General features: G+C 38.1%; 1 protein-coding gene across 4 annotated transcripts in view; it reads right to left on the reverse strand.

Annotated features, from left to right (window-relative positions):
- The window catches only part of TLE1 (TLE family member 1, transcriptional corepressor), a 76,122-nt gene that overhangs the window by 28,988 nt on the left and 30,858 nt on the right, over positions 1-16,276 (reverse strand). For all 4 annotated transcript variants that reach the window (XM_027880198.1, XM_027880182.1, XM_027880191.1 and 1 more), the window contains 2 exons: positions 4,745-4,949; positions 3,985-4,001 (listed from right to left, as the gene is read on the reverse strand). In XM_027880198.1, the coding sequence (XP_027735999.1) occupies positions 3,985-4,001; positions 4,745-4,949 (222 nt within the window). The remainder of the gene's footprint in view (positions 1-3,984; positions 4,002-4,744; positions 4,950-16,276) is intronic.

Raw genomic sequence — 16,276 nt, forward strand, 5'->3', positions numbered from 1 at the left:
ACTGACAGTTTACTTTATGCTGATCATTAAAGCCATTAAATAACAGTATTTACATTACATCTCTGTTCATGGTTCCAACTACACCTGGTCCCAAAAATCTTCTCTTGTGCTGGCTCAACTCTCACAATCCTCTCTCCCCCAAAGACATGCATAGACATAGGCTTGCTCTGTGCTTGGTCATTCCATGACCCACTGCACATCCCAGCTAATGGCAGCCACCCGCCATCACAGCCAGCTACTCAGGTGACAACTTGGACTTGCCCATATCGCAGAGAAAAGCCTCTGCATTTATTTAACCATTGCAATGGATCTCCGCTGCTGCCACTCACAAAAGTGCTGTCTACAAGGATGTATATCTAGACAGTAACAGGTAAAATCTCTTGCTGAGTAGGCAAAACAGGACCAAGTCTAACTTCTACACCCAAAACATCAGTTGCTCATTGTCAGGACACACTGCTTAGAATACAGGAGATGCAGTATTCTTAACTAGCCCCCAGCAAGGCACAAGAAGATTATGCTCAAAGTTATTCTACTCCAGAATAATTTATTTTGATTTGTTGAATATGCTTATAGCAAACACAAGTCAAACCAAAAGCTGGCTTATAAAGTTAGGAAATTTTGTTGTAAATTAGTGGTGACAGAAAGCTACTGACTTTATCTTCTTTTTGACCACCATTTTAAGTTATATTTAGACTAGTATGATCATATTAGGAACAAGAAATTGTAGAAGCCCAAATGGATTTGAGTCACTCTCCACACTGATTGTAAAAACAATCAGAAGACGCTAACAGGGAGTAAGACTTCTGTTGATTTCAGTATTTTCAAGCTAATGTTTGTTAGAATCAGGGTATCCAAAAAAATTATACCAGGCATCCCCAACTCCCTTGGTCCTTTGTCATGAGCTGCTTTCAATCAGCTACAAAGTAAACAGCAACACAGTAACCCATAGCTCTAAGATAGCATCAACCTCTGTTGAAGGTAATCTGTGGTTTGGATCTATATTTTCTTCACAAAGACCAAGAAGCATATTTGTGTTGTGCTGATAAGTACCCTACATTTCCATATAGCAACATTTATGATTTTCCTCCCCCATTTAAAAGAAAAAAAAAACAAAATAGCTTGCACATAATATCATTCAAAAAGTAGCATTCAATTTTTTATGTCCCTACCCTCCAGGACTGGGACGGGAAGAACAGAAAAGCTTAGTGCACAGAATATTTTTCTACTCTAAGAAAAGAGTGTTTGCTTTACAAAACAGTAGCAACAATGCTCAACAGTGAAAGCAAAAAAAAAAAAAATTACGAATCCTTCCTAAGCCTTAGAAGACAAGCTCAAAGTTTTCCTTGAAAGCAAAAGATACGCACAAACTTCATATAAATCCAAAGCACACAATGAGATAAGATTTCACTGTCTACAAATTATTACTGTTAAAACGGACTGTATCAGAACTTTTGCATTTCTCTGCTGTCCAAAAGGATACTAAACCAGTGGGAAGATAAGTGATAAATGAACACCTACAATGAGTTTGGGAAATATTGCCAGTATGTTCCCTATTAAAAAAAAAAAAAAAAAAGTGGACATCAAAATTCTTTGTACTGATGTCTCTCAAAACTTGAAGCTTCAGTTGCAAAAATTGCTTACTTTGCCAGGTTCATTATCTGTAGCCAGATAAGAAGATTTAAAAAAAAAAAATAAACCTAAATCTAATTTAAAAATGATTATGCTCAAACATGCCACATTATGCTTCAACTCAAAGTTATGTCACAAAAACTCTATTTAAAAACAAGCAGGCATGAGCTAAATTGTAATTTTTCAAACTTGTGCATTTAAAGCTGTCAGCTTCTACTAATGGTACTCAAATGTCACGTTAGACGTATCTGATGGAAATCATACTGTAAAACTGCACAGTAATACCAAATATCATGGTAAATTTAGGTAACTTACAAACAGTATGGGTTTTGGTGTCTTGGATGATGAAAGCATGCCTTTGTCAGGATTTCTGCCAGCATCATTACTCTTAAAATGTTACTCTGAAAATCAAATTGGTTTTATCTTGATGACCCACATGTTATAAAGTGATTTGAAACATAGCCTGCTGCTAGCTGGAACCACACATAATAACCAAACAGACCTGCTAGTATGTCTTATGTATGTGAGCCCAATTTCATATCATCCTTAAAAATATATTTTAAAAAGAAATCCATTAAAAAACACGAGAATTAGAGAACTTTGAAGATCAAATAATTCCCAGCTCATCAACTTAATCACCTCTTAAATTATGATTCTTTCATTGAAGATACCATTCATCGTTAAGCCAAGATTCTAATGTAATATGGTATTTTAAGTTTGAGTTCACCTATTTTCAGCTATTAAGATTTAATTTAGTTATGAAGAATTATCCTCCACTGAGACCAAAAAGAAACTAGCATGACCTAATATATATATCAATATATCAACATGGTAAAATTCCTGTATGAAATAAAGTCTTTGATTGTTTAAAGGTTACTTAATGGTAAACCCAGCATAAAGCCAGACTACTTCAGATAATAACCAAGCAATCATGAGTTACACATATAAAGACAGAAGTAACTACAGTGACAAATTTACATGTTCAATTAAATAAAATTTATATCTATAATAAATTAAGCAACTCTCCCACAAACAAAAGTCAGATTTAGTTTTTAACAGTTTTCCTTTCACAGGCAACAACTATTCCTAGCTAAAAGATGAATTCAGAGTCCAAATTTCACAACACTGAAACATCTGATTTTAAACTCAAAACCCCTTTAGCAAATTACCTGATGGACATGGCAGGGGTAGATGGGAACAGGGCAAGCTCAGGAAATGTAACAACCAAATCAAAACAGAAAGCCATATTTGCACATGTAAGTGCACAAACACACACTGCAACATCCTTAGCTCCTAACAATAGTTAATGAGATTCCTGCCATCAACTAACCTCATTCAAAGACATATGCCCCACACAGAGGAATATGTATTTAATAAGTCTGAGACTTCATGAAAACCCAGCTTGAAATTATTTCTGAGGTTATGCTGTCTTTAACAACATCAAGCAAGCCGAAATGAATGCTTCTTACTTAGTAATCTAACAGCAAAAGACTGCCAAAAAGGATATGCAGATAGTTTCCAGTAAACAAATGTCAAGCAAGCCTACCATATATATTAAAAAAGCAGCAATAAAAACCAGAAGGTTAGTAGCCTAATGCTGTCAGATAACTTTTCCTACTTCTTGTCTTTTTTAATTGAGAAAAGGAACAAAATAGAGCCCAAATTCACCTATGATATAAACAAGCAGAATTAGATTTGTAACTTCAAATGACGTGGAAGCTGCACATGCTCAGGTTCAACAGACTAGTATAGCAATATCACTCAAAGCAAAACAGTACGAAAAGCTGTAACAAAGTATTTCTTTATAGGGTTTTTCAGATAACACTTCCTTAGACCAATTCTATTACAGGGAAAAAAGTATCACTATATAAGTTATACCATAAGCACAAAATAAGCACTAAAGACATTAGTATGGCTTAAACTGATGCAGTAAAAGAAACTCCTAGGGCCAAACACCATCGTGACACATTTAAAATCCTCACATTTAAATTTCTCACCTTTTCTGCAACTCTAAATCCTGAAAATCCTAGAGAAAAAAATTTTAACTCTGACTAAAAATGTTATATTTCCAATTTTTGATTTGCATCTTTCCTCTCCTCCATCACCTGCCCATAAGCAAATTAAAGTTCAAGTTTGCCTTAAAAAAAATCATTCTGCTGAAAAATAAAACTCATTCATATAGTCCATCAAACAAATAACTTGGTGTTCTGCACAAACCAGGAGAGATCTTCACAGAAAACACATATGTCTAGTATCATGAAAATTACTAAAAGGGAAATAAAACAGACAAACAGTGGAACATCTGATTATGACACTCCTAGATGTGGAAACATTAGCACAAATGTTGGTACTTACTGTGCCTGGCTCTCTGTCTGCTCCCGCAGTAACCAAGAAATGGACAGACATGCCCGTTCAGACACAGAGGCAAGAACAGAAATAAAAAAGGGGGAAAAAATTAGAACACAAGCCGCAAACAGTTTTAAAATGGCTTTTATTTATATAAGTCATTGCACATTCCTAATACAGTGATTTCCTGAAAATTACAGTATTTTGTAAACATGATTTACAGTTTAACCATACACAAAGCCTAGTTTTATTTCATGACAGAATAAATTATTTTCTTTTCAAAAATTAGTCAAGTGCAATTTTGCCCACTATTTAACTGAATACTAGAATTTAAGCCTATGAAACTAAAGTAACAGATGCAATTATCTAGGTATTTAGTTTGAACACATTCACTTCAAAATTTAACTTCTTGTTCCCCCGACCTTCCCACCCACCCCTTTAACAACATTACTTTCCTTGAAAAAATTACCCATTATGCAGTTTAACAGTATTTCACAATATGGTGCAGGCCACTGCTATTACAACTAAGCATTTACCAGGATGTCAAAATGCCCTTTAAAGTATAGAGCAGGTGACCCCTAGTGATCCCCTTTTAAAATACTGAAAAATTCCAAGCTGAATTTTGCTTCAGTGATATATATGCAGACATTTTAAAGTTTGCCAACATTTTTTTCTCATTCTATATAACTTGAATTCTTTAGAGATGCTCATAATTTGCAGCAATGTGCAAATCTGACAGTGTCCTAATCAGGCCTGCCATGCCTCTCACCTCTGTGGTGGTCTGCATCATGATGCTTCTTGTCATCTTTTATTGCCAAGTGGGGCTGCCCACCCAAAGCACTAGAAAGGGCAAGAAGGCCAGCACTGCTTCCAAGTGGAGGGATTCCTGGAGGCTGAAGTCCAGATGGATGCGGCGTTAGAGGCACTGGAGGTCCATGGCCATGAGAGAGATGTTGAGCCTGCAACTGCTGCTGCTGTTCCCAGTGGTATCATCATCCCCAGAAGAATAACGTATAGCACATAGTTTGGGAAGGATAAGGCAGAAGTTTGGTTAATTATTGAGAATCAATAGTGGATTTTGATATTTATTTGCTTGTTCTAAATCTAGCCTCTCCCCTCTGTCCCACCACATTATATACACTGCATTACATCATGCTGTCTGTGGACAAGTCTGTTCACATCCCATTACCCAAAAAGGCTAGCAGGGTACGTATTTTGCAGCCTGAGGAATAAGTTCAAATACTGTAGGTTGTTTTGGGTAGCTACTGCCTGCCACAGTGTCACTGGTGACAAAGAGCAGCAGCAGAAGGTCCAAATATCTGTCCCTTTCAATAGAAAGGCATATCCCTGCTCTGGAAAATAATGAAAAAATTTTCACATTAATTAAAACTCACACCCTTCCCTTCTCCCAATTTGGAAACAGCAAGTATGTTTCTATTTTGAATATTAAAAAGTGTAAAAGATACTGCTTAATTTCATCTTTAGTGAAATTAAATTTGCATTTTAGTCTAGCCAAGGTTTTTGGGGGAAAGGCGGGGGGGGGGGAGAATTATTCATAACCTAATATTGTGTTTAGGAACCACCTTTGAGCTCAGAATCCAGGTATTCCAGATAGCATTAATGAAGTCATGGAATTGTCAACAAGAAACATGGTATTAATGAATTTAAACACCTCCATCTTTTTCAAAAGCACCTTGCAAGAACAATATCATAATAAAAGGACATACAACCCTATAACAAATCTGACAAAATAACCTTTAAGCAATTTTATAAACAGAGTTCTTATAATAGAATGTCTTCCCCATAGTTCAAATATTAAGATATTTTCCAGTTAAAACTGTAACAGTTTTATTAATGTTTTCCAAGTTCAGCTATCATCCAATTTGTCCAAAATACTCAGCACAAATTTTTTTAGAAAATGAAGCTTCAAAACCATCCTTAGCTTAGTTATAGCTCCTGTTTATTCTGCTACAGGTAAACAGATTTTCTGCCTTTTTCCTGTTTCCTTGTGTCTCAGCATATGCACAGAAGACAGGACAAACCTCTACACCTTGGCCACTCTCCACTATCTCTCTGCTGAAGGCAGACACCAGGAAAAAGCTAGATCCCACCCAATTCATGGGATCAAAAAGAAGACAAACACATGTCTGAACAGGATGAACTCAGCTAGACATCAAGTTTGACCAGGTAAATGCTAGTACTCCTGTAAGAGCTGGCAAAATCATTACAGTACTACTGACAGCTACTGACATCATACGTAGACTACAGCTCATAATATTTCACAATTTAACACAAAAAAACCTCAACTCAAAATAATGTAGGAATATTTTATCTGCTACTATAGGTCCGAAGACTCTTTAAGAGCAACTGTCAACAATACCTGTACAACATCTACTGGCATATGAATGAATTTATTGATTACTATTTAGATAACTACTGCACTTCTACACTTTTACTTCTCATAACCCCATCCCAAGACATGCCTTGGGCGGTTTGTAAAATTATGCAGACAGAGGGGTTGACATTCAAGAACTATGGACTGGACCTGCTTATTATTCACTTTTCTGCTGTCCCAATTGTCTTGCAGCCATCATTGACTTGTTTTATATACAAGACAAATCTTAAAATTTATCGCAATCTGTTTAGTCAATTTTATAAAGCCACATGTTTACCAAATCTTTCACACACCATATATCAGAAATTTATTTTCAAGTGCTGCATAAAAATCCTTGCTAGTCTTCACTGCAATACATACATTTGACCACCACTCTTGATAGCTTTCTAGAATGTTCAAAGAAAAAAGGTAAAAGAGAGGTAGTTCTTATTCTTCTATTTTAATGTGTTTTAAGCAGTTAACACAGTAGACCTTCAACTGTATCAAGCAGCTATTGCTAATGAAATTTCACTTAACTGAAGAACTATCAGTAGAAAGCACTGGAAAGTCTGACAGGACTGCAGAGGTTTGGGTTTTTTTGTTTTGTTTCTCCGATCCAGCATCTAAAGAACAAGAAGACATCTAACTTCTCACAGACTTATCAAGACTTTAGTAGTTTCTAGCACATTTCCTCAATAACCAGATATCTTGTCAAGCTCTCTCAGAGATGGTATATCTTAGTTCTCCCCTTTCTCATTGTCCACTTCAACCAGGTCAGTCATCTGCACTCTACCTATGAGAAAACATGAATCAACAGTGCTGTGCAGCATTGATGGCACTGGTCTTACTTGTCCCTAGCTGCACTATCACCTTTGATTACCTAATTGCAGCTTGCAATTGCCTGAGAATAAAAAGTGATTTATTCCTTCAAAATTGGTTTTGTGGAGAAAAGCCTCCTCCCTTCTCCAACAGTGAGCTCAAATTAGTTTCTTTTGCAGTGTGATCATGGGAAAGTTCAAACAGAGAAAAGAAGTTGTTTCCATTCTTATTTCTACTGTTCAAGAAATGCATGAAGATTGCCCTTATCTGTGCAACTCTTACTTGGTTTAATTAGCAAACAAGTCACTCCACTTGACTTCAGGAAGCATAGGTTAACAGTTCAAGAAATACTTACAGGCATGTTACCTATCATTTCCCTGGCTCTGCTTAGTAGCCTACACACCCTACATTTTGAAAGTCCAAGAAATGAGGAACAGATTAATCTCCTGTAAGACGTTCCTAAGCTAAAAGCACATAATGAGGAGTGCTGTCCAGTGTTTTCTGACAGTACTGCACAAGGACAGGGGGGAACACTGTTCAGTGTAAGGCGTAGAACAGAGTATGAGAGCTGCAAGTGCATTGCAAAGCTGCTCTGCACACCTTTGCAGCTTTGCAAATGGTTACTTAGGGACATGGTAGACAAAGATATGTCACTAAATTAAATCAGCTTAAGGCTGAAATTCTGACCATGGTCTTTTAAGCCACCAAAGCTATATTAGGATTTCATGTTTATTATCTGAAGTGCTGTTTAAGACTTTAGTTTCTTGATTTGCAGCTTGTATATTAGCTATTGATAATAGGTTGAAAGTTCTCCCTAACATATAAAGATGATCCTTTCCAGAAGTTCATACTCTTTTTATTTAAAAAGCTTGAATTGTTAAAAGTATATTGTATTCTCTTTTTGGAAGGAATAAAAGGAATATATGCTGCACACAAAGGAAGAAACTAACAACCAGGGAGATGGATAACAGCAGCATTCACCAGATGTATTTAGTAACTAAACATTTGCCATAGTAGATCCTAGAAACAATTATTTTATACATATATTCACTTTCCCATCACTTCAAAGACACTAATGCCTGCTCTGTAACCTTTTAAGAGCTAAGCAGCAGTGAGATATAAAACGGAGTAAGTTGGCAGCAGTATCATGGTCTACTAGGCATGTTCATTATCAGTTAATTAAAAACTAGACATCTGCCATAAGAAATGTGTTCAAAAAAGGATGAGTAACAGGTCTGTCTTACTACCAGTTACTATCATTACTTGCAGAGAAGGGTTGTGTCCACTTTCAAAGGGAAGTGGGAAGATAGAGAAGAGTGCAATGATGCATACTTAAGTGACTGCACTGAGATAATTAGCCACAGCAGTGATTTTAAAAACATCAGTAGTTCACCCACCATATTGCTGTAAAACCAGAAGTTCTTCATATTTGCAAAGGGAGAAAAGGAATTACAAACTCATATTACTTTACTGTCTAGATGAAGGTTTTCTTGCCTCAGATTTTTTTTCCCAGTATTCCCATAATGAAACCATAAAGACCTAAAAATAAACATCTAAAAACCACAGGATTTGCTTCTCTGAGCAAGTACCTCTTAACAATTTCAAAGATAGTACAGCTTTTCACCTCTAACATTGTAGGCAAAGTCCAGTTATAAAGAGATCTTTAATCAGGACATAAAATTTGGAATTCTGTTTTTGATCCCTGACAAAGACTTGCAGAGGTATGAGTTAGTACGTTTTTGTGAAACGCTTCCTATAACTAAACAGCGACAGGTCTCCTTTAGGCTCCTCACTTATCAAGATAGAGCACAAGTTCCCACTCCCCACACTAAAAATGCTCTGTTGAGGTCAGAAACACCTAATTTTTTTAAACACCTTTTTAACTTAAAAATCTGATTTTGAATTCCTATCTTTAAACAGTTAGAGCATTGTACGGTTCTTAAACAGATGTGTGATATACTATTCATTAGCTGTTGAAAAGTATTGAATCAAAAATTCAGATGCAATTGCAAATGAACAGTGGAGAAAACATTATGCCTAGCCCCAAACTACAATACCTGTCTTCTCTTCCATCCTTTTAAATAAACAACTGAGAGAAGAAAGATTTCCAAAATCTTACCAGCACTAGCACCAGTAATACTATCAACAGATTTCCCCAAGCTCCATATATGTGTTCTGAAAAAATATCTGGCGAGTGCAGAAGCCATTCAGAGACCTAAAATGTAAAAGACACTACTTCATGTCACCTTCTGTAAAACTGAAGACATGTGATTTCATGAGACTCAAGCAGGCAGAAAGACATGAGAGCAGAACATGCTGTGTTCAGTTTCATTGCCATATTCTCTTCCTTCCCAAAGGGAAATCTTCAGGTTTTTAATTTGCTTGCTTAAATAGCAGAAGGAAGTGAGAGCCTGCATTAAATGTCTATGGCCAACAGATATAAGAGGGCCACTCTCTGAGCACACATAGGTAGTTGACTGAGGAATAACCTTTTCCCTCACTATTTAGAGATATTCTTAAAATCAACATTGCAAACATAACATTCCTAAAAAAGGAAATAACTCAACACTATGCTTCTGTTGCATCCAGTTTTCTGTCCCAACCTAAAAAATCCCAACCCCCTGCACACACAACTACCAACAGTCAAATCTCGTAAGAGGAAACTCACTAGACAGTCTAAGCCATTAATTAATACTTGCATTTAAATTCTTGTACATACTTTCCAAAGAGTATTTCAGCTACTGGGAAGAACATATTGCAGAACAACAAGCAATTTCGTTTAAGAATATATTCCCATTCTTCTACAATAGAGTGATTGTATTCATGGACACAGGAATAGCAACAGATACTACCTACTCAAGACTTCTGGGATGCCTTTGATATGGTCCCTCACAAAATTCTTGATGCTAAATTGGAGATATGGCATTGAGGGATGGACTATTATATGAATGAGGAACTGGCTGGATGACTGCATCTGAAGAGTCAAGGAGATTCAATCCAAAGAGCCAATTGCTCCATGTCTCTGTGGAAACTGGTAACTAATAGTGTCTCTCAAGGAGTCCCTAATGTGACCGACACACAGCTAATGGGACTCAGTGCATCCTCTGCAAATTTGCAGATGACACCAAGCTGTGTGGTGCAATTGATTCACTTAAGGGAAGGATTACCATCCAGATAAACTTTGACAGGCCAGAGAAGTGGGCCCATGTGAATCTCAGAGGTTCAGGAAGGCCAAGTGCAAGGTCCTGCATCTGAGTTGGGGCAATTCCCAGCAACAGGACAGACTCAGGGATGAAGAGGTTGAGCACAGCCCTGCTGAGAAGGACTTGGGGGCGCCAGTAGATAAACCATTGGACACATACCAGTAGTATGCACCTGCAGCCCAGAAAGCCAATTGTATCCTGGGCTGCATGAGAAGAATTGTGGCCAGCGGTTCAAGGGAGGTGATTCTTCCACTCTACTCCCCTGTTATGAGGTGTCTACCTGGAGTACCATGCTCAGCTCTGGGGTTCACAGAGCAAGAAAGACACTGACCTGCTAGAGGCCCACAAAAGTGTTCTGAGAAGGTTTTTCTTTCCTAAGAAAAAAGACAGAAAGTTGGCGTTTTTCAGCCTGAAGGCTCCAAGGACACCTTACTGCGACCTTTCAATATACAAAGCGAGTCTATAAGAAAATGGAAAGAGACTTTTTACCAGGGTGTGTAGTGGCAGGAGAAGAGGCAATGGTTTTACACTGAAGCATGCTAAGCTTCGATTGGACTTATGACAAAATTTTTTACTGTGTGGGTGGTGAGACCAGATGCCCCATCAAAGCCAGGTTCGATGGGGTTTTGAGCAACTTGGTCTAATGGAACCTGTCCCTGCCCATGGCAAGGGGTTGCACTTGATCCTTAAAAGTTCACAGAGAACTCAACAGGCTAGAAAAAATGGACTTACAGGAATCTCACAAAGTTCAACAAGGGGAAGTGCAAAACCCTGCACTAGTGGGAACAATCCCATATAAAGATACTGTCCACCCAGCTAGAAAGCAGCTTTGCAGAAAAGGCCCTAGCAGACCACGTTGGTCATGAGCCAGCAATGTGCCCTTCTGGCAAAGCAGGTGAATGACATGTTGGGTTGCATTAGACGAAGTATTCACAGGGGGTCGAGGAAGGGGATCCTTCCCCTCTACTCATCACTGTTGAGGCCACATCTGGAATATAGTGGGCAGTTCTGGGCCTCCTCATACAAGGTGCATGGACAAAATGGAGCACATGCAACAATGAGCCTAGAGATGGCTAAATAGTGTCTGAGCCTGTTCTCATATGCAAGATGCTCCAGTCCCTTATCTTTATGTCCCATCACTGGATGGCCCAATGACAAGATAAGAGGCAATAGGCACAGACCGGAAACATGAGAGGTTCCTCCTCAACACCAGAACATGCTTGCACAGGCTGCCCAGGGAGGTTGTGGAGTTTCCATCCTTGAAGGTACTTGAAAGCCATATGGACATGTTCCTGCACAACTGGCTCTAGGTAGTCCTGTTTAAGCAGGGGCAAGGGGATCAGATGGCCTCCAGTGGTCCCTTCTAACCTCAAGCATTCTGTGATTATGCCATTCCAGAAACACAGAGTGGGTCAGGTTGGAAGGGACCACAGTAAGACATCAGGCCCAACCTCCCTGCTCAAGCGGGGCCACCCTAGAGCACATTGCCCAGGATTGCATCCAGAGCGTTCTTGAAAATCTCCAGTGAGGGAGACTCCACGACCTCTCTGGACAACCTGTTCCAGTGTTTACTCATCCATACAGCAAAGAAGTTCTTCCACATCTTCAGGCAGAACTTCCTGTGCATCAGTTTCTGCCTGTTGCCTCAAGTCCTATCACTTGGCACCACCAAAAACAGCCTGGCTCAATCCTGTTGATACACTGCCTCCAAATACTTACAGACATAGATGAGATCCTCCCAGTCATGTCTTTTCAAGGCCGAACAGGCCCCAGGCTGTCAGCATTTCCTCATAGGAGAAATGGTCTAGTTCCTTAACCATCTTTGCAGCCCTCCACTGGTGTCACTGCTAGTGACAGACCTTCCACCAGACCTTGTGCCAATTCTTGTTCCTCACTGCTTTCTTTCTGTTTAAATGTGTTCTAGAAAAATAAGAGTCAGATACTATATAATTTCTTCATTTTCTACTTAATTCCTTTCAAATATCTGTTTATTTTGGCTGATTTTATTTCTTTTCTTCCTCTTCTTCTAAATCCTTTATTCTTATAGATAGAAAACTACACTTGACTACTGTAAATAAACTTTAAAGTGCCAACCACTGCATCTCTAGCTAATGAGCCAAGAACATGGTTTTGTATAAGCTGTTTGGAAACTACCCTTATGTGAACAAGCCACAGTGCCTAATGTGGAAAGAGAATGTCCCTTCAGAAACAAAGAACAGTGTCTTCAGCAAGTCTCTTCCATCTATATAAACCACAAGAAATGTCATTTTACTACAGAAATTTTAAGTCCACAAAAGGACAATATTGGCAATAGCTATTCAAAGCCATATAAGTCACACATACAGAATTTGTCTGACATTGGCATGATTATTTAAAGGCCTAACTGTCTCATGAGAAAAATCATGTTTCTTTTTCCCACTTTGTTAGGGAAGATACATAGAGTAGTGACTTTGGGTCTTAACACTGATTTTTCTACTCCCACCAAAAAAAAAACAAAAAAAAAAAAAAAAAAAAAAAAAAAAAAAAAAAAAAAAAAAAAAAAAAAAAAAAAAAAAAAAAAAAAAAAAAAAAAAAAAAAAAAAAAAAAAAAAAAAAAAAAAAAAAAAAAAAAAAAAAAAAAAAAAAAAAAAAAAAAAAAAAAAAAAAAAAAAAACAAACACCAAAAAAAAAAATCCACAGCTTTTCTGGGAAGAGAATTAATGTCAGAAAGCAAATATCCAAATCAAAAAGATGTAAGTTATCTTCATTTTGCTAGATTTCTGAACAGAAAGCTCTTCAAAGTTTTTCACATTTCTTGTTTTCACTTGTTCAGACGACACAACGTTAAGAAGTATCAATTGAACAACAACTTGTTTTAAGCAGCGGTCACATAAATTGTCTCTCAAAAAACAAAAACTGATGCTATACTGCGATAAAGGTAGCTTGACAGACACACACACTCACCAAGAAGTCCTTTTTTTTCACAAATTATCTTCAACTCTCAGGTAACTGAAATAAGGTTGAGAAGTTGTATTTCACTGCACTGCTGATACAGTGATTATTAGGACACTAAGCCCTTCTATTACTTTAGCTATTAAAAAAAAATCCAATATAGGACATCCAGCAACACACATCCAAAGTAATCCATGAAGTTATTTCAGCATAACATAAAGTTTATGGTTCCCAATTAGTCTTTTATGTGCTTTATTTTCTTAAATTCTTTTCTACTTGGTCACTAAATTCCTTTCTCAAAATTCACTTTCAGTCCTCTGTTATGGGATCTTCCCTTAGGAATCAAGTCTTTTCTCATTGTTATTCAGAAAAAAAAAAGGAAGGAAAAGCAATGCTGATGAAGATTAAAAAGATCCCTTAATGCTCTCGTGCTCTCATTACACTTTTACACTCATGCATTCCTGTCTCCTTGCAAAACGCATTTCTTTTACACATGTTACAGTTTTGCCATAGAATAGTATACCTGTCCCTCTCTAGGGTTTTTCTCCTTTCTTTAGCAAGATTAAGTTACATTCTTTAAATGCTGCTAAAGTAAGGAAAGTTAGCACACTTAAAAGCGTAATTCCAACTATCTATACCCTTGCTCTAAAAGGTTAACAGTTTTTTATCTAAAGAAAGAAACTGAAAGTTAGTGGGAGTCATGAAGTTGCCTCATTAACTTACCTGAAACAAAGCTATATATCTATTGATTGGTGTAGTTCAAGAGAAATGTTATTCCACAATTAACACAGGAGGAGAACACAGATTCCAACAGAGGGTCAGCAAACAACTGGTCACCTACAGAAGACCCAAAGCAGGCAACCAAGACAGTCAACGAGGATCAAAGCAGTTAACCCCTGTTGCATCTACCTATCAATTTTCAATTAATACAACAGGAAAACTTTTTTCAAAGTGTCTTATGTAAGATATAAAGATACAAAATCTCTCATAACATTCACATAAGCAAACACAGAAAATGTGGTCTTGATGAGTGGACAGTGAGGTGGATTAGAAAACAGCTGAACAGCAGATCCCAGAGGGCCATAATCAGAGGCACAGGGTCTAGCTGGAGGCCTGGCACTGGCGGTACTGCCAAAGGTTCAAAACAAAGCCCAAGCTTTCCCTGAGCCAGCAGTGTGCCTTGGTGGCCAAGAAGGCCAAGGGGATCCTCTGGTACATTTGCCAGCAGGTCGAGGGAGATGATCCTGCCCCTTTACTCAGCCCCATGAGGCCACATATGGAGTGCTGTGTCCAGTTCTGGGCTTCTCAGGACAAGAGAGATATGGAGCTCCTGGAATGAGCCCAGGAGAGAGTTACGAAGGTGATTAGGGGACAGGAGCATCTCATTTACAAGGAAAGGTTGAGAGAGCTGGGCCTGTTCAGCCTTGAGAAGACATGACTGAGAGGAGACCTCATCAATGTCTCTAAGTATCTGAAGGGAGGATGCCAAGAGGATGTAGCCAGGCTCTTCTCATTGCTGCCAAGCCACAACTCTGACAAGAGCCAGAAACAAATGGATAGAAAGTTTCACCTGAACACAAGGAAGAACTTGTTTACTGTGCAGGTGATTATGCACTGGATAGATTGTTCAGAGAGGTCACGGAGTCTCTCTCACAGTAGATACTCAAAATACACCTGAATGCAATCCTGTGCAATCCATGCTCTAGGAAGACTGCTTGACCAGACATCCCACTGTGGTCTCTTCCAACCTTACCCATTCTGTGATCCTGTGTAAATATATTCTTTAGCTTGTATACTAAAATACTTTGATTTCATGAGAAATTTAAAAGAAGGGAAAACCAAAAGAGTCTTCCAAAATGAGAAAGGCTTCAGCTATGTGGCCAGTACCAGTACACACATAGTGTACTGATTTGTTGAATCACAAGATCCTATTTTTAAATTTTATGTACTGTAAATTTTATTACTTGACACTTACAGAAACAGGTCTTCAATGTTTCCCAATATAATTCAAAGAGCAAATTAAAATTAATTTTCAAGGGTAGCTTATTAACCATCGATTAGTTCCCACATTACCACTATACATCACAGAAGTATAGGCCGCAAGGGAGAAAGGACTCTGTATTTCCCTTAGCACAAATCTGAGCAGCAACTCTTGTCTTTGCTGTGCTTTCCTGTCTTGCTGTAAAGAGCTAGGTTTCACTGCCCTTCCTTCTGGCACTTTCAAGCCCAGGCACCAGAATTAGAAAGATAAGACATAATACACTTCAGATCACTTTTGGAAACAGTAAATGACAGATGTGGCTTGACCCCACTCAAACGATTTGTCACTGCACCCAGTGAATAAGCACATCAGCTGTTGTTCCACTACAGTGATCAGCAATTAACTATTTAACAAATTTTTAGCGATAATTCTTTAATGGCAGGATTTCTAACATCCCATTGACATAGAGGGAATAATTACACAGTGCTGCCAGCACGACTGGTACTTTCACCAGTGCAGATCTGCACCAGCAGCCTAGCTTTGCTCTGAAGCCTCTGCAAATCATTGCATCCCATGCAGGCAGAGCCCTGCAGCGAGGATGCAGGGCATTGCCAGCAAATGGAATTCTTCCAGTTCAGTGACATCTTCTCCCCAAGGTGCATTAGCACTCCACTGGTGTAGCTGCATCCACACAAGGGCTTTTGCCAACAGAAAAGGGCTTTCTTTCCTCCTCTGTGCTTTAAGGCACTGCAAATCAACCTAAAACTCTGTAGGTGGTACCACATGCAGACCCACTGAATCATGAGTAAAGCTTGTATTAGCAGCTATACTGGCAACACATCAAGCAGCCCACAAACTAAAGAAGCCCTTATGCTAGCATAAGCTTATAGAGGTACACCTCCCCCACATAATATATAAGATGTATATACAATATTTTATATTACATATGAATATACAGAATAGCATGTACAATATATAACATGTTACATATAT

This window comes from Empidonax traillii, unplaced genomic scaffold (assembly GCF_003031625.1).
Source record: "Empidonax traillii isolate 1590-97213 ecotype Southwest subspecies unplaced genomic scaffold, ASM303162v1 scaffold6:size4315531, whole genome shotgun sequence".
Taxonomy (NCBI): Eukaryota; Metazoa; Chordata; class Aves; order Passeriformes; family Tyrannidae; genus Empidonax; species Empidonax traillii.